This window comes from Tachysurus vachellii, chromosome 23 (genome assembly GCF_030014155.1).
Source record: "Tachysurus vachellii isolate PV-2020 chromosome 23, HZAU_Pvac_v1, whole genome shotgun sequence".
NCBI classification, from domain to species: domain Eukaryota; kingdom Metazoa; phylum Chordata; class Actinopteri; order Siluriformes; family Bagridae; genus Tachysurus; species Tachysurus vachellii.
The window spans coordinates 7,188,248-7,214,593 of NC_083482.1; the positions used below are offsets into that span (position 1 = coordinate 7,188,248).

Consider the following 26,346-nt stretch of genomic DNA (forward strand, 5'->3'; position numbering starts at 1 on the left):
GTTGAGAGAAGTTAATGGTAAAGCTTGCCTTTTGTCATTACATTTCCAGCAACATTTTGTATTTTATACAACTGAGCATTAAGGACCATGCTCAGGGGCCCGGCAGTGGCAGCAGGAATCAAACTCACAACCTTCCAATTGGTTGGCCAGCACCTTAACTGCTAGGCTACCACATCCATATCACTAATTTGTTTTCACTTAATAAATTTGATTGAATTGATTAATGTAAAAGATTACGTGCATAAAATAGAAGGGAGTGTACAGTATGATACACAGAAAAGTAGCCTATAGTTAAAAATCCCTATGGACCAGTTAGCTATATATATATATATATATATATATAATTTTTTTTTTTATATTTCTGCAAATTGTTTATGGTAATGGTTTATGGCTGCAAATGGCTATTGTTAAAAGCACTATACAAATCCAATTGAACTAAATTGAACTGAACAATTAATCAACACAGACAAATTAAATATTTTAACTTCCTGTGCTTGTGACCAGAAGGTTGTGTTTAAATGCCAGCTCAGTTAAAGAAGCAAGTTCAGTGCTTGGACTGGATTCTGACTCACTCGGAAAAATATATAAATTATAAATGTAATTATTTTATTTTATTTTTTTACCTTTCCCTGTCCCTCAGTTCCTGATCAGCATAGTAGTAGAGAGGCCAGATGGCAGGAAGATTGCAAAACCCGTAGAGCTGAGGGTCATGGTAGGAGATGCCAATGACAACAGACCGACCTTCCCACAGATGCAGTACCACACTGTTGTCAAGGAACTTGCACAGAAAGGTCTCTCTCTCTCTCTCTCTCTCTCTCTCTCTCTCTCTCTCTCTCTCTCTCTCTCTCTCTCTCTCTCTCTCTCTCTCTCTCTCTCTCTGTCACACACAGTCATGCAGTCATTTAATCATCACAATACGATTACAAGAACACACTGGGTGTCAAAATGGCCTTATAATAATCTATGTAAAATCTAAATGAAAGTTATTTTTGTGATAAAATCTTGAGGATTATTTTTTGTGTCACACATTAATTAAGTCTTAAGTTTGTGTGGAACTGCCATATCAAGCAATGTATTACTTAATATACAGAAATATGTTATGGTCTTTGAAACATAAATTGATTTTAAGTAATAAATAGGATGTTTATGGCTGCGGGGATTTTGACCCTTCTTATTATATTTCCTCAATGCCCAACAGGATCTGAAATTCTCACAGTCCAGGCAGCTGATAACGACGACCCCAAAACGGATAATGTGCGGATTTTTTACAGATTGGCAGGGCAGGTGCCAGAAAGCCCCCGGCCACTTTTCCGTGTGGACCGAGACTCTGGGGTGATCACAGTGCAGGCTGAAAGCATGGAGGGCACGGCATCACAATACACACTGACAATCATCGCTGAGGACGCTAAAGGTCGCACGCACAACCATCACAAAGAAAAAAGTCATTTCTTTGTCACATATACATTACAGTACAGTCATATTCTTTTCTTCACATATACCTGATGTGTTTCTGAGGAAGTCAGGGTCAGTAACAGGGTAAGCCATGATATGGGACCCCTGAAGCATTTTGAGTTAATGGCTTTAAACTAGGCCAGCTTGGTGATGCTGGGGCTTGAACCCTAGGTTTTTCCAGACCCTTAACCACTGACTAGTGTTTATTGATATCTGCCAGCCTCTTCTAATGAAATAAGTTTGCTCTCTTTGCCTGTGAGTCAAAATAAAGTAGGCCAGATCTCTTCCTGACAGTTCTAATAAAGTAGGGGTGGTCTCTACCTGTCATTTCTAACAAATTAGGTGTGGTTTCTCCCTGTCAGTCATAATAAAGTAGGCATGATCTCTCTCTGACAGTTCTAATGACGTATGTGTGGTCTCTCCCTGACAGTTTTAATGAAGTAGGTGTGGTCTCTATCTGTCATTTCTAGCAAAGTATGTGTAGTCTCTCCCTATCAGTTCTAATAAAGTATGTGTAGTCTCTCCCTATCAGTTCTAATGAAGTATGTGTGGTCTCTCCCTGACAATTTTAATGAAGTAGGCCTGGTATCTACCTGTCATTTCTAAAAAAAAAAGTAAGTGTGGTCTCTCCCTGTCAGTTCTAATGAAGTAAGTGTGGTCTCTACCTGTCATTTCTAACAAAGTAGGTGTGGTCTCTCCCTGTCAGTCCTAATAAAGTAGGCATGATCTCTCCCTGTCAGTTCTAATGAAGTAGGTGTGGTCTCTCCCTGACAGTTTTAATGAAGTTGGCCTGGTTTACCTGTAATTTCTAACAAAGTAGGTGTGGTCTCTCCTTGTCAGTTCTAATGAAGTAGGTGTGGTCTCTCCCTGTCAGTCCTAATAAAGTAGGTATGATCTCTCTCTAACAGTTCTAATGAAGTAAGCATGGTCTCTCCCTGACAGTTCTAATGAAGTAGGTGTGGTCTCTCACTGTCAGTGGTCTCTCCCTTTCAGTCTCAACAAAGTGGGTGTGGTCTCACCTTGTCAGTGCTAATGAAGTAGGTGTGGTCTCTCTGCCAGCCAGGTGTGGTGTGGTCTCTCTGTCAACCTAATGAAATAAGTGTAGTCTCTGCTTGTCAGTCTCAACAAAACAGGCATGGTCTCTGTGCCTATTTCTGCCTCTGTCAGTCCTAATGAAATGGGCCTAGACCACCACTACTCAAAGTTAATACATACTTATTTTGTTTCCAAAATAATGAATCATATTGTAATAGATTTGTATTAAATGGTTTTCTGACACATTTCACATCTGTCCGTTTTACGCAATGCATCATTGATCATGTATCAAGATACAGCCTGCGTCAGCTCACAAGAAGAGATACAGTACACGCTCCTAATTAATATTTAGTAAACTCTGGGGAAAAAGATTTGAACAAATGGCTATGATCTTTTTTCCCACGAACAAAAACTGACCTCCAGATTCTGGCCACAAATTGAGATCATGCTAAATGTCAGAGGAAGCAAATGTGCACAAGGCATGTTGTTTATAAGACACAGTGAATCACACTCCAGATGTCCTTGTTGGTATTTATAATGTTTTGTAGCTAAATAGGTTTTGTACGAGTATGTTAGTAACGCACACATTAACTTTATGTGTCTGTTTACAGTGACACACATACACTGTGACATATGACACGTAATAAATCATTTGATTCCATGTCAATTAATTAAATGTAACAGTATAATGGAGACTGATGGAGGCTAATAATGATATTGTGATGAAGTCACCACGAGTCATGTCTTACACTTCGGCAGGGTTGAACAGCTCCTGCACAGTGATAGTTAAAGTACTGGATGAAAACAACAACCCACCTGTCTTCTCTCAACATGAGGTATGTTTACTGCTGTGTGTCATGGTTTATGTGAGGGCTTATAAGGATGAGTATTATTCTGTAATGTAATAATTATTCTGTATGTTATTGAATCCGTAGAGCTAAATAGTACATTGTTACTTGGTTTTATTATATTTCATTACTGTATTTATGTGTGTTTGAAGTGCTGCATGAACAGATGTGTGTGTACATGTCTTTGCTCTGGTCTGGGAGATATTGGTTTGATTTACTTACAGGAGTTAGGTAAAGATATTTCAGGGGAATCCACAAAATAATCTCAGGCTTATAGGGCTGTTATTGTAGAGGGCTTTCCTGTTTAGAGCTCCAAATGGATAGTGTTCTCAGTGCAAATCAGATTAATCTCTGGGAAGACCAGATATTCAACTGGAAATTCATGGACCTCAGTAACATGTATCCTTTAGTCAATATTGACGTAAGATAAGTCCTTTAAATGGAAACATATTCCAAAACATTAAACGATGTAATTAAAGATTGATGCGATTTAATATAAATTTGAAATATCAATTATGGCTAATTATTTATTCTTAATTCTAGAGATAATATTAATAGTAATAAAATCCAGGGTGAAGACATGAATGCAGAATCATTTTCAACACTAACAGCTGGAGTTAATCCAGAGTTAGTCAATTATCATAAAACAAACAGCTATCTGGATGTCAAACCTGGCAGATATTAAACTATGAACAGTGTAAACAGAATACAGTCAACCCCAGAATGATTGGCACCTCTGATGAGGAAAGGGCAACAGTAATCACTAATGATGAAGTGGATGAATATATTTTTGACCCAAATGTCAGGTACATACAAATGAGGGTTTCCAACACTAAGTATTTTACTCAGATAAAGCAATGCATTCTCCTAATCCCCTTCTGCCAGACGATACCCAAACCTCCATCATTTACATAAAACAATTTAAAATGATAATTCCTCTTGGAAATCTTTTCCTGAGGTGATGTTCTAAAAATGGCCACCATTCATCACTTTTTTATGGCAGCTGTTTTCTGGGAAATCCCCTCCATGCACTCACCCACGCTGTGTGGATAAGCAGGCGCCCAGAGCTGCATGTGAGCGTCTTTAAGATAGCAACATCGAGAGCATTGAGAGACAGGTTTTACCAAAAGCCCCAAGCAATGTTTCCTCCCACAAAATCATAAATTCTGGAAACATTTTACAAAAAATGTCCCATTTTTATAAAGTCCTGTTGTTCATTGAATGCACCTTTAATCAGACTCTCATAGATCCAATTAAGAGTATTGACTTTAAACATAATGTTGTCCTTTTTTGTGATCAAATCACTGTTAGATGATTTAATGAAGCAGGATGGGAATACTAGAAAGTTTGTTCATTCATCTTCTGTAACCTCTTTAACCTGATCAGGGTCTCAGAGGATATGGATAACTATACTAGATCCAAAAAAAATTAGAGACTCTTTCTGCTCATCAGTCTAAAATCCATAAAATCCATAAAGGAAGCATGCCAGGAGAAAGATGCATAGGCACCATGTATTTCCCCCTGCTGCTGACAGTGAGGTCCCTTCTCTGAGTCGAAGCCAAGTTTTACAAGATGGATGTAGAGTGAGCTAATGCACTTACAGTGCCAGGCTGCCAGTATTGAATCATGGGAACATGCACCTGGAGGGCAAACTGCTTACCCTGACTCTTAAGCAATTGCCAAATGCTGAAAATATCCAGCGATAGAAGTGCAGGATTTAAGGTGAACTGTTTGGATATTACTAATTCTACTGTTAGAAGTTGTTTAAATTAAATGGTATGCCTTTGTTATTTTGAAGTGTTTACCAAAATCAGTGCTTATGTTCTCCCGCCATCTATTATATATACATACACACACAAAGCAAGAGGTGGAAAAAGCTCTTAAGCGGGTTGAGATGGTGTGGCCATGTGAGTGTGTGCGGTGCAGTGGAGTGTGAGTGATGACAGGTTTGGCCTTGCCGATCAGAAGCTCAGCGAGGAGGGCTGATTACTGTTCTCTCAAACATGCTGATATACAGACTGAGATAGAGAAGCTCTCCACCTCAACTGAACCTGCCAAGACTCACTGCAGGAAAACAAACTATTATAAATAGAGTGATATAGTGGATCTGCAAGACTTTGGTTCTGTTATTCTCAGTGCTTCTCTGCCTTTTGAATAAGAACACATTTTAGGATACTGTATTATGATACTGTAATAATTCTGTCTCTATTTTTGGAGGCCATTCTGATAATTCATATAACTTTCAAGTTGTCTAAATTGTAAATATACTGTAAGTCTAAATCTGTCCATTCATATTCTGTACCACTTATTCTACAAAGGGTCACAGGGAAACCAGATCTCTTACAGGGCACATAATGTTAAATTGTAGCACCACTAAGGTAACCATTTTTCCAAAACTAGTACTGGAGGTGAAAATGGTGACCCTGGCAACCCATAACACAATGACTTATTTAACTTTTCCCGGTTTGAGATGCCAATGTCAGTTAACATATGAAAGAAATAGTTATCATCTACATTTATCTGTGTTTGAATTTAACACTTAAATTTAAGATTTAGACTTATATTTAATATTTACATTTACATTAACATTTTAATTCAGATTTGCAATTCACATTTAGTATTTATCTTTATATTTAATATTTGCACTGAAAGTTAAATTAATAACTGTTTTAATATACCAAAATGGCCTAAAAAAATGCAGAAAGGAGTAAAGTAGAAAACCTTTTTATTTGGGGCCTCATAGCTATCTATTAGAGTCTCCATTTTTATACCTAAAACCAATATAAATGTGATGCCGTAGACTGACATGAAAACTTTTTCATGAAGTTTTGAAAGATTTTCAAAGATGAACTGTGCTGATTTTTTTTTGTTACTTGAAGAAACTATCACAAGCTGCCACATGTGACAATATTGTAATATGTGTATTATTTTTCCAACTAATGTATTTATGACTATGGTTTGATGATTCATTATGAATGCTGGCCAAGATTGACTATCTGATCAAAAAAATTATACAAGATCCACTTCTTCACCAAGCAATCTGTTTTACCACCTGCTAATATCTACACAAGGTCTACACAAGACCTTTTCATCTAATCGGATATTCAGATCACTCTCTGACTTAATGTAAACAGTCATAAATATCAGTCATACAGGACATGTGTGCATGTGGTACACTGGCCTCTTTTTATTCTGTGCATCGATAATTAGACATGAATTCATTTATCACATCCACCACACATCATATGAGAACAAATTTTCCACAAAATGTACTTAGCTGCAGTTTTTAATATTTCAAAAGCTGTGTAAAAGCGGACTTTTTTGCATTAGTCATGTATCTCCAAGGCAAAATGGTCGAAACAAACTTTTTGTTAGATCGACTACTTTTTAGGCAAAAGGGCAAACCGTGCTTTTGGACTGTTCATTAAATCTCATCTTATGTATCAAACAAGAGTAAATTTTGTGCTTTGCCTCTGATAGCTAAAGTAATTAAGATGTTTTTAACCTTGCTTCATATCTAAGTGCTGAAGGTTTTATCGAAATATTTTAAATGTCTGGTGCAATTTTCCTGACTTATCTCTTTTATTCACCTTTACTTTTCCTTCGATGCTTCTTCCAGTAATTTTATCTATACACCTTCATACTGAGCTTCTCTCCTCCTGCTGTGTTGTCTTCTATTTTATTATTACAGTATATAGCTCACTCCACCTGACTCTCTCTGATACTAGTCTTAGCCCACTGTAATCTTCCTGAGCTTCGGCTCACATTTTGTATTATGTATTACACATCAATCACTGCTGTGTTGTTCATATCTGACATTGTGCTTACTCACTTACTTTCTCCATATCTGTTTTTCCTCAGTACGGGCCATTTCACTTGGCAGAGGATGCCCCAGTGGGTGCCACAGTGACAGCGGTGGCAGCGTGGGATGCTGATGAATGGGGTGGGGACAGCTGGCTGGTCGACTATCGACTAGAGTCAGGGAACGAGGATGAGGTTTTTACTTTGGTGACAGACAGACAGTCAAACGAAGTCTCTCTTGTCCTTGCTAAGGTACACCTTCATGTTTCCTCATTCACTGGAATACGTCAGAGAGAGTTTTCAAGATAAGACCAAAATATAAAAAAGATAGTTTGGGATTTTAATAGATTGTGCTCTGACTATAAGCTCCTCCAGACCAAGTAATCTGGCCATGTAATCAACCCATACCACATGTGCCACCAGCTAGAAAATCTCTTTAATCCCCTTGAATTTATCTTTTTATCTGACTGCAGGACAGAGAATAACTATGGAATGTATGAGAATTGCACCTTTTTTAAATCCAAACTTACATGACAGTCATTATGTTTTAATAACAGATGCTGTCATGCATACATATGTACACTTGAGGTGTGATGATATGACAGAACTGAGGCGCACTGTGAGAAACAAATAAAATACATTATATTTATAGCCCATGATAGCAAAATGAGTAATGGCTCCATGATGGTCCATATTCGTCACTTCATCCGGCCCACGTATCACCAAGCTATGAACGATGAACTAATGCAAATCTGAATAGTAAACTCTAATTTAGGAAAGGCACTAATTGTATTAGAGTTATTTATGGCCCAGATTTCAAATTCTGCTTAAATGGTCTTAAATCTTATAAAAATCTAGTAGCTCACATTAGATCATAGGCTGTCGCCATATTACCAGACCGTTGTGTGCTGAAGCTCAACTGTAATCCTCAGCCATTAATGGAATCAAGGACTTTGTAGTAGTGCACTTGTCTAAGGTTTCCTCCTATTGCTGGGAGATTGTCAGTTTGAATCCTAACAGTGGCAAAGCAGTTTGTGGCTTCAAGAGTTCAAGAGAGCCTAATAGGCATTGCTCTCTGGTTGTAAATAGCCGTTCACTATCAACTAGCTCATATATTCAGTGCTCTACTACCATGGCATTTATTTCACACCATGATCATCAATTCAAAAACATGTGGTAGATTCACTTAAGTACGAGGAGGCACACATTCACCTTCATCCCCTAGTGGCAGTAGCCTGTATTGTCCCTGTTGTGTATAATTTAATTAGTGGATAAAACTCTGCTAATATATGATAACAAAACCCTGCTTGTAATTAATAAATGTTTAGTATTAAATGTAGTAGTACTGAGCTGTGCTCATTTTTCCTGCTGCATACTGTTACAGATTGCTTGCTTTTTATATTCAACAGAATGTAAATGAATGAACAAACACTTGATAATGCGCTCCAGATAAAACAGAGTTTGCATGTACTGAGCTATTGTTCTGGTACTTTAGCCAGACTTCTCTGTCACTATTGCAGTATGAAGCAGCCAAATTGAATAACTGCACTGAGGGCTATTTTAAGAAAAACAAATTGTAGCGCTTCATGTTTGAATGATGTTCATATTCTTATAAAATTATATTGTATATATAGTATAGGGTGGTAAGAAGAAAACACACACACACACACACACACACACACACACACACACACACACACACACACACACACACACAAATCTAGTGATGAAGCTACAGTTTCAATCTATTGACTGTAAATTATTACTCTCTCTCTCTCTCTCTCTCTCACTCTCTCTCTCTCTCTCTCTCTCTCTCTCTCGCTGCAATGCAATTTAACAAATTTAACTCAGTTTAAAAAGATGCAATGCTAAATATAAATGCGAACTAACATGATGCATGATAATTGCATAACCATGCATTGGAGAGGCACAGCTGGCAGACATTTCGAGTTTGAACCCCCTGAAGTATTTTATGACAGTTCCTAATGCTTATTCGTGGGTGGTTAATGTAAAACACACAAAGCACTGCTCATTATATACGTGTCACATAGCATTGATTTGCACAGTAATTGTGCTGTACTTTTCTTCATATAAGAAATTTTCATTCCAATTTCTCCATTTTTAACCACCCAGGATATGGGATGGGATAAATGGGATTGTGCTTTTCCCCCCATTTCTGTTTCAGACCTACAGTGTGGCTTTAGGTACATCAAAGTGGATAAAAAAACTGGATGTTTTACTACAGCAGCAGTAAAAAATAAAAGTGTAGCTCTGGTTTTATAAGCTGACCTAGAAGTATATATTATTTTAATCATTTTCAGTGAAACTCTTATTATGAAAGTATTGCAAATTCAAATTTATTGTCATGTGCATAAAAGGTGCTTTAAGCATCTATTCAGTATACAGTGAGATTAGTTTAGTACAGTTGAACACTCCTAACCTGATAAAATGCATAAAAAAAATAAAAGATAAGTCAACTTTTACATGGTATAAAAAGTAAAAAAAAAAAAAGATTATTAATGTGCACAAAATAATAGTAAACTGTAAACAATGTATGAAGTCATTTTTGGCAATGTTATATAGTAAGGTTGGTCTACTGTAGCTCATACTTTAAATGATTAAAATAAATTTGTGCCCTCACTGTTCTTACTATCTGACATCAAACCAAAATGAAGACACACATCTCAATTTAATTGTACTGATCATGCATCAGTTTAATTACATTAATTGCCTGCTACACTATTGTTGAAACAGGATATACTTTATTTATCTAGATTATGTTTTGGTGCTGAAACATCTATTAACACCCCCTTTTCCGCATCTCTCTCTTGACTTTGTTCTGCCTGGAAAGTGACAGGAAAAAGCATGTGTGTTTATTTTTTATCAGCAGATCTATCCTTTCCGGAAAGCTTCCAGGCTTTTAAAACAGTTTTTAATGGTGTCGGAAATGACTGATGTAGAATCTTGATGGGAAATGTGCCGTGTGTTCTGGAGAACAGGAACCTTTGTTTAACTGTATGCATTTTCAAAGGTGGAATGAAGCAGTGTGCCACCGAACAATCGGACCGCAGTGACACATCTTCTTTGTGTTGAAAAGCAGCTCAGCTGTTCAGACCGAACAGTAATAGCCTTCTGGAACAGGCTGCAAGATTTGAGAACTGTCACCTTCTTCTCACTTGTGAATCTTTAATTTCATTTAACTGCCAAACACATGGTCAACAATTTAATTCGCAAAACCATCTACCAGGTATAATGTTACCAAGACGACAAAAGAGCCCATTGAATCAGTTCTCACGTGTTTCCCCTCAGGTGCTGGATTTTGAGCGGGAGAGTGAGTACATTCTGGTGCTGAGTGCTCAAAACCCTGTGGCTCTGGTGAGGGGGAGGTATGGCCCTGCATCCACCGCCACCGTCTCCATCTTCATTGATGACATCAATGAGGGTCCAGTTCTGTCACAGAGTCACTACGAGGTCACTGTCAGAGAGGGCGAGGAGCCAGGACGAGTCATAGCTACAATAAGGGCTTATGACCCTGACTCCCATCCAGTCAGGCAAGGGCTTTTTAGTGACGTAACTTATGGAAAAAAAAATTCATACACATTTATTTTCAGCAAAATAAAGTTAGTAGTGAAGATTATAAACCACTTTATTATTTATCTTCCATGTTTTCACCTTTAATTAATCAGTTTAATTAAGATCAGTCATTAATAGTTCTCTCACATCTTCTCTTTACTCTTTACTCTTAACTCTTATCTAATTAAACATGACATCGACATCAATGACATCAATGACATCGTGTTTGATTTAGTGCTATATAAATAAAATGACCTTTGTAAATATTACAAACCTCCTCAGAAATCCTGTCAGTTCAGTTTGTGATAACTAGCTGGCTAAAAAACGGGTGCATATATGAATGCCAATGACTTTACTTGCAAAGGCAATGAAATTTTTCTGCTTTAAATTTTCCAAACACAAAGTCAAAGACTTTCTGTGGGGTGCAGTGCACATGTGGTATTGATCAAAAGTCGTCCTGTTTACCTCCTGTTTCCTTTCGCTGCTGTTACAGCTCTGTTTGCCATGCAGCCTCAACAAGGATTATAATTTGTGGAAAAACTTAAATAGAACCATACAGATGCACCCAGCTGTTTCTGGCACAAAAGTCCATTTCAAAACTTAAACACAGTCTCAAAGCATAAAATGTCTGTAGCACAGTTTATATTTCAGGGTTAAATTATCAAGATAAATTACAAATGTTGCTTTCATCAAAACATTTCATTTTCAGGGGTCCCTGTAAATTTGTATTGATATTTATGTTATAAAAATAATCTGTCCAATTTCGAAGTCTTCCGTTCTTGCCGGATGTCGGAGAATAGGACACATAAATCCATGCAGTTCAGCAGCTGTAGAGGAAAAGTACATGGTAACATGGTTACAGCATCAGAACTGAACAGAACATTCTTTTCCCTTTAGTGTGTGTGTGTTTTTTTTGTAGGTACTCACTGAGAGGGGACACAAAGAAATATTTCTCCATTGGGAAGTACTCAGGAGAGCTGAAGACAGTGCAGGCTTTGGACAGAGAGGAGAACAGTACCTACATCATGGAGGTGGTGGCTGAGGATGGACGTACGAGATGCTTCATTCTACTATATGAATTGATATAAAACTAATATTTCAATTAGTCATAACAATTGCTTGTTTATTAACTCCATATGATTTCAGTCAGCAGCTCTCAACTGAAGAGACATGGAGGAATTTAGAACATTGTTCTCCACCACAATTAAAACACCAAAGGCCTGAGAGAGAGAGAGAGAGAGAGAGAGAGAGAGAGAGAGAGAGAGAGAGAGAGAGAGAGAGAGAGATGTAAAGAGTGAAAGAAAGAAAGAAAGAAAGAAAGAAAGAAAGAAAGAAAGAAAGAAAGAAAGAAAATAAGAAAGAAATGTGCACTGTGTGTGTCTCTGTGTGTGTGTGTGTGTGTGTGTGTGTGCGTGTGTACTGTATGTGTGTGTGTGTGTGTGTGTGTGTGTGTGTGTGTGTGTGTGTGTGTGTGTGTAAAACCCTGTGATGGACTTGTCCATGTGCATCTACAGTACCACAGTCAGGATAAAGACCATACTGGAGATAAATGAATGAATGAATGAATGAATGAATGATAAAAAATATACTGCCTCTAAAATCTACAAAAATCCATTTTAATTTCTTTTCATGTTATACCAATTATCAAATTACAGTAGATGTAGTAATTAGTTACTGTATTACACAAGATATGTGTCAGAATACTTTGTGTAAACAATTCATCCATCCATTTGTAGCATTTCAGTTCAAATAAACAAACAAATAAACAAACAAACAAATAAATAAACAAATAAATAAAATTAGTGTGTTATGTGTAGGCAATACAACCACACAGACAGAATAAACAGGCCTCAGATGTCTGCGTAGGCTTCAAAAATTCTCATCACAGCTGAGACACTTGACATTTCAGACTGCAGTGACAGACAAAGTTCACGTAAGCTTTCATTGTGTATTCAAGAGCACACACTAAATAGTGAGCAGAATCTCAGAGAATGGAATCAAAAATATGAGTCACCCAGTATTTAGGTGGAAAGAGAGGTGTGGGTGTGCGTGTGTGTGCATGTCTGTGTGTGTGTATGTGTGTGCTTGTGTGTGTGAGTGTGTATGTGTGTGTACGTGTGCATGTTTGTGTGTGTGTGTGCATGTGTGTGTATTTGTGTGTTTGTGTTTGTCTGTGTGTGTGTATGCATAGAGAAATGAGGCACATATGACACGCCTCAGTTTAATCATTAATTCCAGCATGCACTGGTCTTCTACAGTTGTTTGAAAAAGATGCAAAAGGGGTCACCTTGTAAAGAGATGGAGCTGATTCTGCTGACATTATCAGTTTGGAGAAGGACAAAGAGCAGAAACATACAGTATAAGACCCAGTGCATGTGGAGATTGTAAAAAATATAAAATCATACTTTGTGGGGACGTGATTCAGTCTCTGCTATATGGGAAATGCAGTTATAGTTGCACAAATAGGGCTATATACTGTATAGAAATGCTAGAAGCTACATGATGTCTTTAATTATGTCGCTTTGTAGAAGCCAACATTCTGTTTTCCTATTTCAGCTTAGACAAAAATTTATAAAATTTAATGCGGCCTAGGGCTTTCGAGCCACATGCACCAAATTCAGATATGTTGTAGACCCTGGTCTGAAGTTTGTTGCTATTACTTTTCTAAGCGATCTGAGTACCGGTACTTCCGGTACCGGGTCTCAAAATGGCCTTTTTTCCCATAGACTCCCATTATAAACTTTGGAGGTTTATAACTCGGCAAGCTTTCAAACTTTCTACACCAAACACGGCCAGCTCCTTTAGGGTGATACTCTGAATAAACTTTTAAATTGGTGTACCGACTGGCCTTCCGGTTGTGCCGCAGCCCCGCCCCCAAAATATGCAAAATCAAAAAACTTTTTACAACATGGACATGTGACATATCAATACACTCAGAACAATGAGGGGAACGTCCTCAGGAGTATTCGGATGACGTCACATGCTCGTCTCCACTTGCCTCCAAATGTTTTGGCACCCTATCTTTCTGTCCACTTGCCTCCAAAAGTAACACTGTCCCTTATGTCCACTTGCCTCCAAAAAGCACCGGCCTTTGCGAATACTTGCCTCGTCAAAGCCAACATCAAAGTTTGTCACGACGAACTTTACAAATCTAGTTCTCTATTGAGTTTCATATCTGAGCATAAATTTAATAATATGAGAAATCTGGTTTTAGTGGTTTTTAATATCCATAATATCTTGCAGTGTGTCGTGATGGAGCCTTGTCCACAAAGCTGCTGATGAGTTTGGCCGTTCCATGAGCAGTGCCTACTTTGTTGACGTTTAAACTTGGCTTTATCACATAAACTACAGTATGGAACATTTAAACTTTAGAGTTTATTATTAAAGGCACATTGTCTTGATTTAGACATACATGGGCTTGATGCACAACACTGTTGTTCACTAGTAAGCTGTAAATCTTTACAAAACACACAAATACAAACTAAGCACTGTTAATGGGAAGCAATCATGTTTTGAATATTTTAATCACATAAAGTGCTTATAAATTGTGACATTAAGTCAAAAAGTGGAAAAACTATAAAAACTAATGTCATTTATCTACAGTGTCTGCACATCAGCCTGCTGTCTTTAACCATTTACTCACAGTTTTCACACACTGCATCTGGAGCATCTGGACAATTATAATAAAACAATTCAAGTATTCAAAAACAAACTCCTGTAAGATTAATCTTTTTTAAAAAAAAAAAAAAAGCTCCAAATCCGGTTAGAAGCTGCAGTCCTACTCTAGCTATGAAAGTCATACTGAATTAATTTCCCCATCTTGCAGGTAATTCATCCCTGTCCGCCTGCACTCTAGTGACGGTGCATATTCTGGATGTGAACGATAACAGCCCTGTTCTCGTGGGTGATTACTCCTGGAAGTACCTTTGCACACCACGCTTGGAGGATCAGGCGCTGGTTCTGGCTTCTAGGGACAGCGACGGGCCTCTGCATGGTGGCCGCCTCAACTTCTCGCTCAGCAGCGAGCCTACAGTGCGACGAAACTGGAAACTCACCCCCATCAACGGTCAGTTAGCATTTAATCCAATGATCACTGTAATTAAAACAACAGGGTGTAACAAAGACAAATGTGGTACAAGAAACATAAAAGAAATATAGTACAGAACCATGAAAGACAAAATCTTGGTTGGTGTTTCTCATGATGATCCGATTTCGAACCCTATTTACCTCCTCAAGTCACTTCACCATTCAATCTCTGGTATGAACCAACTCAACCACACGGAGACTAAAATCCAAATGCTGTCTTAATTTTGCATGCAGTTTGGTTTAAGTGTGAAAACATTCAGATAAAGGAAGTGGTGAACATCGTGAAGCTCGTGTTAACCCGATGCTAATGACTTTCTAATTAACTCTCTAATTAACATCTTTCTCAGTGCATACAGTGCTAATGTACTTGTTAACTTTTTACTCATTGTGGTCGATGCTAATATTATTGTCACCTGCTGAGACACTGACAGCTGCTCATCTATTTGTTATTTCCTCAATCACCAGCATCACTGTTGTTATGATTAATACTTCCTAGTAGACTTGTGCTATGTGTTTATTACGTCATGACTGACTGACTCTTGTTACGGCCTTAGACCAACCCAGACTCTCAGAAAAAGGCTTACTTAGAGTAACTTCTATATATTATGTTATTCAACAATAAAATAAAAGGTGCCGCAAATAAGATACATGTAAAAAAAATCTGTGAGAAAATCTGTGAGATCGCAACCAAAGGTGATATTAAAAGAGGTACTAAAGTGCAATAACCAGCTCACTAGCCAAAGACTTCAAATACCAGTCAGTAGACTAACAAACTTTTAAACACCATTTCTGCACAAAATTGTATAAGAATAGTAAAGTGGTTATCTAATGATATTATTACTATCTTCGTCACTGTATAGTCAAGGCTATACACTGTGAGGTTATGCAGTGGCCTTGACACACTTGCTTCATTCTGGATCAGAAGCTATTGAGAATAAATGACAGTATTTCAGATGCATGTAAAAAAAAAAATAGTAGATGGAAGAAAGAAGAAAAGACACAATCACGTCAATGCACTCAGACACAAAGGCGGTCCCAGCTGCTGACGTCAGGCCAGGTTAAAAATGGCTATTCAGAAAATAACATTTCAGTGGCAATTCACCAGTCCAGTAGGTGAAAGACGTCATCTGAATGAGGTGTTTTATAGAGACCTACTGAATCATGCTGTGTGTAAGGAGCAGAATGATCTAAAAACATGAGAGACAGACATTTCAAGGAAATTGCCTTCCTGACCTGAGCATTTCACAGCTGACAATAAGAAGTGCAATAACTCTTTTCCTCTGCACATAACCATCACTAATGTGACAAACAGATTCCGGTGAACATGTTGTCTTGGCTGAGATGACTGCATTGATTCTCTGGTCAGGTGGTTGTTTGGGTCTCTGTGCCACTTGCTTTCTTTTGCTTTTTTTCAGTACGAGCTGTTAATAGATGAAAAGGCATATGCTTTTTTGTAATGGGATAATTACATTGACTTGAAAATTTCACAGCTGGGGCCTTACCGAACTGAAAGACTAAATGTGCTAATTATACACACACACATACACACACACACACACACAAGAAACCTGTTACATGGCTTCCTTTTCATTCACTCTCCTTCATCATGGCTGTGATGTAGTCATACATCCTCAGGTTTCTCATTAGATCTTACCTCCTACCGAGCGGCTACCGAGTTTGTGCTCCTCTGGGATTTTATTTCCTCGATTTAAGACTAAAAACAAATAAAAATAATATGTAACATCATGAATAGAAATAATTCCTTCTCCGTCCATCAACGAATTGCAGTCTTATCATCATGATGGATGATCTTATTTATTTGTTTGTGTGTTGTGTCCAATACTTTTACACAGATTTTCATCAGGACCAAATCTGATAAAAATCTATATGTAGTGTAGATTTTCAATTTTTTAATCTAGAAATCATATAAAAAAAAAGAAGATAAATAATATAAAGAAGATAAATCGTCATGATGCAAGGGAACAGAACTGACTATGAGCTTGGTTGGGGTGGGAATTTGAGCAGATTGGGAGAAAAAAAAGGTTAATATAAAATGAATATTTCCTACAGGTCCAGCTTTACTATTCATTCGTTATTCGTTATTATTACACCAATATTGTCACTGCTAAAAACTTTCGACAGACATTATAAATTCACTCTTCTTTTACAAAAATATCACAAATACTAGTATCATAGCAGTATTGGCACTGACATTACATCAGCTACAGTATAAACTCTTATATTCCCTGCTGCCTTTTCTTCAGTCTTTTCTTCTCTCGTTCAGTTAATAAAAAACATACATCAGTATATGGATACCAGTAAATAGGTACAGTAGCTGCAGATTATGCCCCTTTTTTCATGCACATCATTGCTTCAGAACATTTTTTTCTTATTAGTGAAGAGTTTTAGTGAAGACTTTTAAATGGCTGCTGTGTTGCTTAGTAACGAGTAAGAAAGTGGCCGTTATTCTAAACCTGAATGAATCAGACGTGATCTGAGGGCAACAGACCGATTCTGGATTCCAGTAAAAGCTCTCATCACTGCAGTCCCTTCTGTAGTGAGTAGAGTGGAGTGTGTAACATACTCCTCACCTCTGACAGCACAGATACAGCAGAAGATAGGTGTGTTTCTCAGTTTGCTCCTGGCGTCATCACAGCCTCTTCAGGCTCTCAAACCCAGCGGAACATTAAAGGATATAAGTGTCAAAAGACAGTAGAGGCCTTTTAGGAGCTGTGATAAGATTAAACCAAGAGTGATAACATGACCTCTTTAGTGGACTGAGCTTTTGCTTCAATGTCACCTAACTAAGCTCTGATTAGATACAGGACTGATATATCTGTGTTTTCCAAACTGTACCAACACAAGCATTTGCTAACAGTATAACACTCTTCCATGGCAAACATGTGGTACAGTAACTGCCCAAGCACTCAGAAACGCCTACAGCCTTAAATATCAGCTGCTGCATCCACTTTAATATCAAAACTATTAAGAACAACAAATTGACCGATTTCTCACTATGAATCTTATGTGTTCAGGTTAAAATATCTCAGATGTCATAAAGATCCTTATTTTGCTACTAACAAGATTAAAGTTGTGGTCCATTCTGAAGAAACATTAAAGTGCATTATTCCTTCTAAAGAAATGAACATTTTAACAGAGAGCTTGCTTGCTGCAGTGCTACGTTTACCATCACTTCAGCATCATTTTTCTACTGGGGGTATGTCTTTTTGTTGTTGTTGTTGTTGTTGTTGTTGTTGTTGTTTTTTTTTTCAATTGCTCCTTGAGCATTGACCTTGAGATTGGTGGGGTAATAGAAAAAAGTGCTTGGCTTTTCTGCACAGTAGAGCGTTCTCTAGATTTTGGTAGATCTTTGATGTGACAAACAGAACTCTTGTGGCAGCACATTTTAAAAGCAGTTGCATTCTGCCTCGCACGCGCTTTCCATCAAATTTCATGTAAAATGTGTGCTGACAGACGAGGAAAAAAAAATGCCTAGTGTGGAACCACCAATGATTAAAATGTCATCGTTATGCTCTTTTTCAGTGGGCTGATTGTCTTTCATTTACAGTTACTTATTTTATTCAAAGGGACCTGCAAGTCAATTTAGGCTCCTGAGATAAAGGTTCAAATCCCACTTCCACACACACACACACACACACACACACACATTCAGAGGGAGATGGAGAATGCTGAGGCCATTCCAGCGTGTTCAGGTTTCTATGAATGTGCTTTGTCTTCAATCTAAAGAAATCTGCAAAGTGAACAAAGTTTAGCTATTACTTTCCCATCGCAGAATCATGAATTAATCAAATTTCACAGACTCTGGTGGTTGCACCATGTTAGGTTAATTTATTGAGTATTGTAATCTCAGTACTTCTTTCTCTCCACAGACACTCACACCAACCTGTCTCTGAATATGGACTATCTAACCCCTGATGTTTATACGGTGCCCTTCACCATCTCAGATAGCAGCTCTCCTCCCAGAAGCACCTTCATTAATTTGCCTGGTAAGTCAGTATATCCAGGGCTCAGTATATCTACAGTGCTAGAAACGAGTTGTGGAGGAATAAAAGGTTAATTTGATGTCATGGTGACCTATCCATCCCAGCTATACTGAGGCTGTAAGTTTCACTGCAGGTCACTAAATGTGTTCGATGAATCATTGCAATTTAATATGCGAAACATTATTTTAAAGATCTTCCTTTTCATTTATTATTCATTTATTGTACATGTTGCTGATGACATAGCAATAAATCTAGAACAGGTATTGTAAGGGCATGTAGTGTTATAATATAATGTGGGCATTGTTAATCTTAACTAAGTGCCGAGTAGGGATTTGGATCAAAAGGGAACAGCTGAAATAAACAATCAAGGATGCAATGAAATATTTATTAGTATTTAATATAATTGCTTATAAATTTTTTATTATATTTTAATTATCAATTATAATTGATTATAAAATGACTGACAACTGGTGTGTAAAAAAAGTGAAACTGAGGTCACCCTTAACTCTGATACTTTAAATACTGGTGCTCTCTGATGCTGCTTGCTCCTCTGTGTGTCAAGTTCCATGTAAAGCTATGTGTGCAAATGTGTGTGTGTGTGTGTGTGTGTGTGTGTCTGTGTGTGTGTGTGTCTGTGTGTGTGCAAATGTGTGTGCGTGTCTGTGTGTGTGTGTGCATGTGTGTGTGTGTGTGTGTGAGTTGCCCTTATTTGCCCTGTTACCTCTCATCAATTACGGTTATGCTGTTTATGTGCAAAAAGAATTGAACCTTGACATTTTACCTCTCCACCTCCAGTAACTGTGTGCACATGTAACATAAGAGGGAATTGCCGCACTGCAGCGAAGCAACTTGCAGGGATGCCCACTATCCAGTCCACACTGGGAGTCCTGCTTGGAACTCTGGGAGTTATAGGTAAGAATCCCAACTCTGTCTGAACTGGTTCCTAAGTTAAGGTTTTTAAAGGTCATTTAAAGGTCCTTTACCAAAACTGGTTTTATTCCAATACTATAGAAAACTTTTAAAATGTTGCTGTGTCTGATAAACTCCTAGCAGCACCACTGACTCATTATGTCAGTGTCACTGAAGTACTTCAAATGATCCACCAGCCAAAAGACATTTGGTCAGTGGTATTATTTCAGTCAGGACCACTTGAGTCAAAATAAAGACAATTCTTTGACGTATATTTAAATTTTTTAGTTGCAAGCTTATAAAATTATTTTTGGCGGTATGGCTCTGTTCTGAATTCCCCATCCTTTTCATGAGCTCCATGAAAGCTAGTCAGGGAACAGCAGCAGCTTCGTGGGGGGACAATCTCCCATTTAACTGGGAAAGCAGCAAGACAACAGAATAACACTGATTAAGTTAAACACAAAGTTTCAAGGAGGAGCTAGGGGAGGGGGTGGGTTGCAGCAATGCAGAGGAAACAGCCAAGAAGACAGACTGAAAAAAGCATTTAAATAGGGCGCCTTGTTTGAAAGGGACCAATAGCGCACTTAGGAATCAGATCAGCTGATGGGCAGGGTTAGAGAATTGACATCAGCTGATAGCCGAGCTTGACTATGTGGCCTGCCTGAACTGATGCTGAAACGCTATATTTATTAATGATGAGTAGTACAGGGCTTGTAAATTGTGCATTTCCTTAAATGTTGCAGTAACTATAACCATATTTAATAAAATGGCTTATGAATATAAATATATAAGGTAAAAATACCTAATAAACTTCAGGCATAATCTTAAAAGCAGTGAAAAGGAGGTACATGATTAATAATTAAATAAAAAAAACTCTTCAAAAAACTTAAACTTTTTAATGAAATGGATTGTAAATAATAATAATAATAATAATAATAATAATAATAATAATAATAATAATAATAAATATTAGTAATTATTATTAGTTCAACAATGCACCATGTCGCTGCAATGTTTGTGAGTAGATGTTTCTATCCAGATAAACACAACAGAATGGAACATGCGGAATCTCTAGCAGTAACATTTGTTTTCTCTTTGTTAACAGGGATCATATTAATAGTTCTTTTTGTGAGACTGTCGTACCAGAAACCTCCACTGGATGGGAAAGCCAATCAGGAAACAATGCCTCTCAGTGTCTCACTGTAAATCATCAGTCAGTTGGATTCGTTGTTCAGCATACACCAGTTCCACAAAAGCGCTAATGTGTTTTACTGTACCTGATGTTAGATTTTACAGGCCCCGTTTTTACTTAATCCTAATCCTCATCTTGATGTACTCTTGCACTGTACATTTCATTAGCATCCTGGATTAAAACCACTTAAAAATAAATTAATCAGCTAATGGAAAATGTATAGTGTAGCAGGTGAAGGACTGTGAAATATGTCCCTTGACTATAGGTTTTCTACAGGTACCGTGGTCTAGACAGTGCTTTTTGTTAGTTATATACAGTATAACCATCTATAGTTATAGTCTTAATACATTTAGGATTAGCAGGATTATCTATTGTTTACTTAATATGAGCCTGTGGGTTAACTTCACCCTTTTACGATTGTATTTATCTTTTCTTTTTACTTTTATACTTCATCTTGATAAAAATGCTTTATATTGAAATCACTAATCCCACATTTAATGAATTAACACCTTTCACTGTGTCATCTGTTAAATCTAATTGAAATAAAACAGTGAGGAAAAGAGATCACTGTTGTTTCTTGCATGAATGCTCTTTGAAGCTTAAACTCATTAATGATCATCTCTGTTTTGAAGCCTTTCTAAATAAAGAGATTATTTGACCCTTTCTAAAGGATAAATTGAACGCCACAGTTAAGGAGGCTGAGAGGATTACCACGCAGCCCCTATTATTGCAGAAAGACAACAGCACAGCGTGGCCTAGATGACCTTCCAAGTGGGCTATATATAACCCTGCAGTTCACCATAAATAGACCTGCTAATGGGATACTCGACTGATGCCTTCTTGCATCCAGCCTCCTTTGATTTAAAATAAATCAAGTTTGCTTTCAGGTATACAGTGTATGCGTTATGCGGCTTTGCGTTATCATGTTCACTTAATATGTATCCCATTGATCGGTTGTTCTAGTTCTGACACTCGTTTACTTATTTTTCATGCTCTCCTTTTATCTATAGTGCTAAATATAGGCAGTTCACCTGCAAAATCCACGTGTAGTTAAGTAGGCCAGATTTCATTTATAAGCACTGGGCTGTGAAAGGTCGCATAAACGTTCATTTATTCCAATGGATTATAATGGAAAAATGGCATTGTTACATCCAAAATGACACAAGTGATTCTTTATATTTGTTCATGCTTTTCAGTCGAAACATTTGCAGGTTCAGCTTTAAAAAGCCACAAATAGCTTATTAATCTGTCAAATTGGAAAAAGGCAATAAAAGGCTGCGTATGGGCAATTTTTGAAAAATGCAAAAGCCCAGTGGAATATTCCAAAATGACTCAGCATGGGTCAAACCTTAGAGCCACTGAGACAGAGGCAGACACTATATTTAGACTTACTGGCCTTGTTTTCCTTCTCTTAGGATCAAAACGGTTCAGCTGGTAGTCGAGCCATGTAAAAGGCAGAGGTTTGTAACCACTCCGATTTACAGTACAGCAAATAGGTGCTCAAATAACCGTGAAGGAACCTTCTGACCTGTTCCTATTATCAGATCCACAATCATATTTACCGTTATTTTACACAAATACTCAAATCCACTTCAAGTTGAAAGAATGAATGATAATGAGGATTATTAAACAACTTAGCTGCTTTTTCCATGTCCCAAAAGCTGCAGTTTGGGTTAATGTCATCTGTACTGCTGTCTGCTGTACTTCTGGAAAAATTCCATTATCCGTGGACATTTCTGTGCCAAGAAGAGAGCAGCTGTAGACACTTTTCAGCCTGTAAACACTCTTCAGGCTGATGAAGCGCCCCATGACGCAGCGTTTTTTAACTTTGTGGAAAATATGTGTCACTTCCTTCCATTCAGTTTCTCAGTCCTTAAGACTCTTTTTAGAGTTTATTTTTCTTCTTCTTTTTTCCCTATTGCAGCATCAAGCAATGACGTTCAAATCCGACGCAAGTTTATTTACTGATGTCTGGAAAGTTTTTTTAGAGAAAACTAGAACGTCAAAAACATTCTTATGGGCTCTGTTGTCTGTTTTATAAGACATCATAATAAATTTTAGCTGTAAGTAGACCTGCTAGTGCTTTGATATTGCTGAGGCTCACTCTGTATCAAAAGCTTTTAACATACTTTATAAACAAACATGGAATGAATGAACATGGAACAGCAGTCGAAGGTAATGGTCAGGCTTGCAGGCCAGAATAAAAAGCAACCACCCTTAAAACTGCCAGCATTTTTCTCCACACACACCTGCAAACACCCACAGTTGAACAAACATCAGCATTTATTTATAGCTGCATTTAATCTATGCAAATGAGACAACAGTTCAGCTGTCTGATTAATTTAATCGGGCCTCAGCCTCTTAGCCCCTCTCTAGTGCTCTCCATCATCCAGGACTGTTTAGTTCTGCCAGGAACGTAGGAGTCGAGTGAAGGTTAGATGGCCAAATAAGCGAAGCCGAAGTACTGTACTAAGAAGGTTGTAATTACCTTGATGCAATATATATTAAGCATCTGCATTTTGGAGGAGGGGCACCTGGAGTGTCCTGGAGTGTCTTTGTAAATAGGAAAAAGTATGAACCATTAAACATGAATGCTAAGCAGGAATGCCATATACAGAATATGTAGTGCATATTGAATCTTTTCTAAATTATTTTCAGCTTGCATGCAATGCACTTTCTAATTAATTAGATTATTTAATTATCTTAGTCGATTTTAGTCATGCATTTAACACTCAGGTTGACTCCATCTAACTCCAACATCATCATCAGGTTCACTGATAAAAACACAATAGTATGACTAGTATTAATAGAGCTATGATCAGGCTATTTGTAGAACAGATTAAAATAGAATAGAAGCTTTTATTTTGTCTTATATACATTACATCACAGTGAGATTCTTTCTTTACATACTGTACATACATGGAGGTTGGGGTCAGAGCACAGAGTCAGCCATGATACAGCACTGAGAGGAGCAGAGAAGCTTAAGGGCCTTGCTCAAGGGCCCAACCGCGGCAGCTTGACAGTGCTGGGGCTTGAACTCTGACCCGCCAGTCAGCAACCCAGAGCATTAACCACATGAGCTACCAAGGCCGATGGTCACCACAAAAGGTGACACAATACCAATATTTCAAGATTCAGATATTTAAGTGGTTAACTTGGTCTGCACACTCCAACGAGGTTATTCCTTACCATACTTTACAGGACCGCCTTTAAAAACATTCTGACAAGCATCACTGTATGATATGTAGACAACACCGGTTTGAACCACAAAGCACTGAAAAGGGTGGTACAATAAGCTCAGTAGTACACCTGGAGACCTGGAGTGTCCTGTTACATGATTCAATCCAACAGCATACACATTTCACACACATCAAATCAGGACACTTCCTGATCCAATCAGCTGATGTTTTTCTCCTGCACCGTATTGTCTTTCATTTTTGTGCACTTTATGTCCCGTGTCTTATGTGCCTTACATATCTCATATGCTTTATGTGACTTTACACTACGTATACAGTATATTAATGTTTGCACAGTTTGAAAATTTGCAATTAAGAATATCACAGCAAAAAAGTATACAATATAACACTCTATACGTGACAAACCTTCAAGTTCAAGGTGAGTGTGTTGTGTGTTGCGTCAGCTCCATCTTGCTTAACAACAACCATCTAAAAGAAAGCACATATAAGTAGACTGTTGACAATAACACACATATGGGAACATTTTGCAATACCTACCAGTCCAATCTACCTCCTCTCTTTGTCCACAGCTTACAATGGACCACACCTCTCTGCCAGAATACCAGTACCATACCACTTGTGGTTGGGATACAATTTGGGTGGCAGCTACTCTGTTTTGACATATGTTTCTATTTGACCTTTCAAAAACTAAAATGAAGAACAGCAATGCTTTTGTTGTATTGCTTTTATGTTAGTCAAGTGTTCCATGTCTGTTCAAATATGCACTGCAATCATCTGTTAGTTACTCCAAACTTGCAAAACTGACAAACTTGTGAATCACATTATGAATATGTCTCTTTTTCCTGCTTTGTGAGTGACGTAAAACCCAGAATGAGTTCCCATCTTACACTTAGTGTTTCTGTAAAATGCATCAGATCCTGTACAGTATGAAGAAGTAATGATTAACTAATATAACAAATTGTCCTATATTTTTACACACTTTGCTGATGAAAGCAAGTGGCTCAATCTAGGAAGCTCCTAATACTATGAGATTCTTATCCCACTCGCAAAAGAGCTGCTATGTGGGTTTGAGGTGGCTAATTGAGTAATATATTAACTATGGGTTTAAAATAAAATGGTAACAATCTATGCTGACGCTACTGGCGTTTTTCTTGAAATCCCCTAGTTCACTTTAGATGTTTTTTCCACTTAAGAAGTAAGCAGCTTTAAATTCAAGAAAAATTTGGTTCAAGAAGAATACCAAATGGAAATTTGGTAGATTTGAGATGGAAAATACCAAAATAAATTAAAAGACTGTTCCAGACCTGCCAATGTTTACACAATTTGTGCAGAATGTCTAGGTTTCAACAACAGAAAATAAAAATAAAACGCAGGCTTCTTTTTACCCAATAAAAAATCGGACGAGTCAGAAAACGTATGAACTCAGAGTGATTGACACTTGTGTAGGTGTTTTCAATTCTTTCTTTAAAAGATGTTGTGCCTTTGCTTAGTTTCACAATAGACAGTTAATTAACATGTTTTTAGTTCATTAAAATATTTCTTAGTTCTCAAGATCTCAAACAAACTGGAAAGTGGGGCTCATGGGGAAAAGCTTAGAACATAATACCACCTACACATGCTTTTAATGCATATGCATCTGAAGTGCCTGCCTACTCCCACAGACCCAGTTGTGAGATGCCTTATCCCAGAGTAAGACAAAGCTTTGCTGGATGGTTGAGAGTTTTCCACACTCTTGCTCTTTGCACCCAATGTAGATGAAAGCCTGGTCTAAATTTACCCACCAGCATTACTGGAAATATTGCTTATTTCTGGTATCTGATAGGGCAGAGATAAGCATGCTTAATGACATGCATGATAAAGCCTTTAGGAAAAATGTAGGTCACATTTATACGTGGTTTGTTCTCATATAAATACAAATATTATCTTTATATTATCCGTTTATCTTTGCAGCTCAAGTGATATTAGAAACAAAATACATTTTAATTCTAAGGAACTTTAGAATAACATTTACGGTAGGTGCTACAGTAAATGTTGGGATGTTGTACTACAGATCGGAAGGTTGTGAGTTCAAATCCCAGGTCCACCTGGCTGCCACTGCTGGGCTCCTGAGCAAGGCCCTTAACCCTCAATTACTCAGTTGTATAAAATGAGATAAAAATGTAATGTCGCTCTTGATAAGGGCGTCTGCCAAATGCAATAAATGTAAAGCTAAAATGCTATACATACATAGAACTGCTCTTGAATGAATT

At 37.6% G+C, this 26,346-nt stretch overlaps 1 protein-coding gene across 1 annotated transcript in view; it reads left to right on the top strand.

The window, feature by feature from the left end:
- Positions 1 to 21,534, top strand: part of cdh16 (cadherin 16, KSP-cadherin) — a 39,543-nt gene extending 18,009 nt beyond the window's left edge. The window contains exons 9-18 of the mRNA XM_060859337.1: positions 641 to 791; positions 1,199 to 1,411; positions 3,247 to 3,323; positions 7,197 to 7,388; positions 10,446 to 10,687; positions 11,629 to 11,759; positions 14,536 to 14,775; positions 18,686 to 18,802; positions 19,595 to 19,711; positions 20,814 to 21,534. Of these exons, the coding sequence (XP_060715320.1) occupies positions 641 to 791; positions 1,199 to 1,411; positions 3,247 to 3,323; positions 7,197 to 7,388; positions 10,446 to 10,687; positions 11,629 to 11,759; positions 14,536 to 14,775; positions 18,686 to 18,802; positions 19,595 to 19,711; positions 20,814 to 20,914 (1,581 nt within the window). The 3' untranslated portion in view covers positions 20,915 to 21,534. The remainder of the gene's footprint in view (positions 1 to 640; positions 792 to 1,198; positions 1,412 to 3,246; positions 3,324 to 7,196; positions 7,389 to 10,445; positions 10,688 to 11,628; positions 11,760 to 14,535; positions 14,776 to 18,685; positions 18,803 to 19,594; positions 19,712 to 20,813) is intronic.
- The last annotated feature ends 4,812 nt before the right edge of the window (positions 21,535 to 26,346 follow it).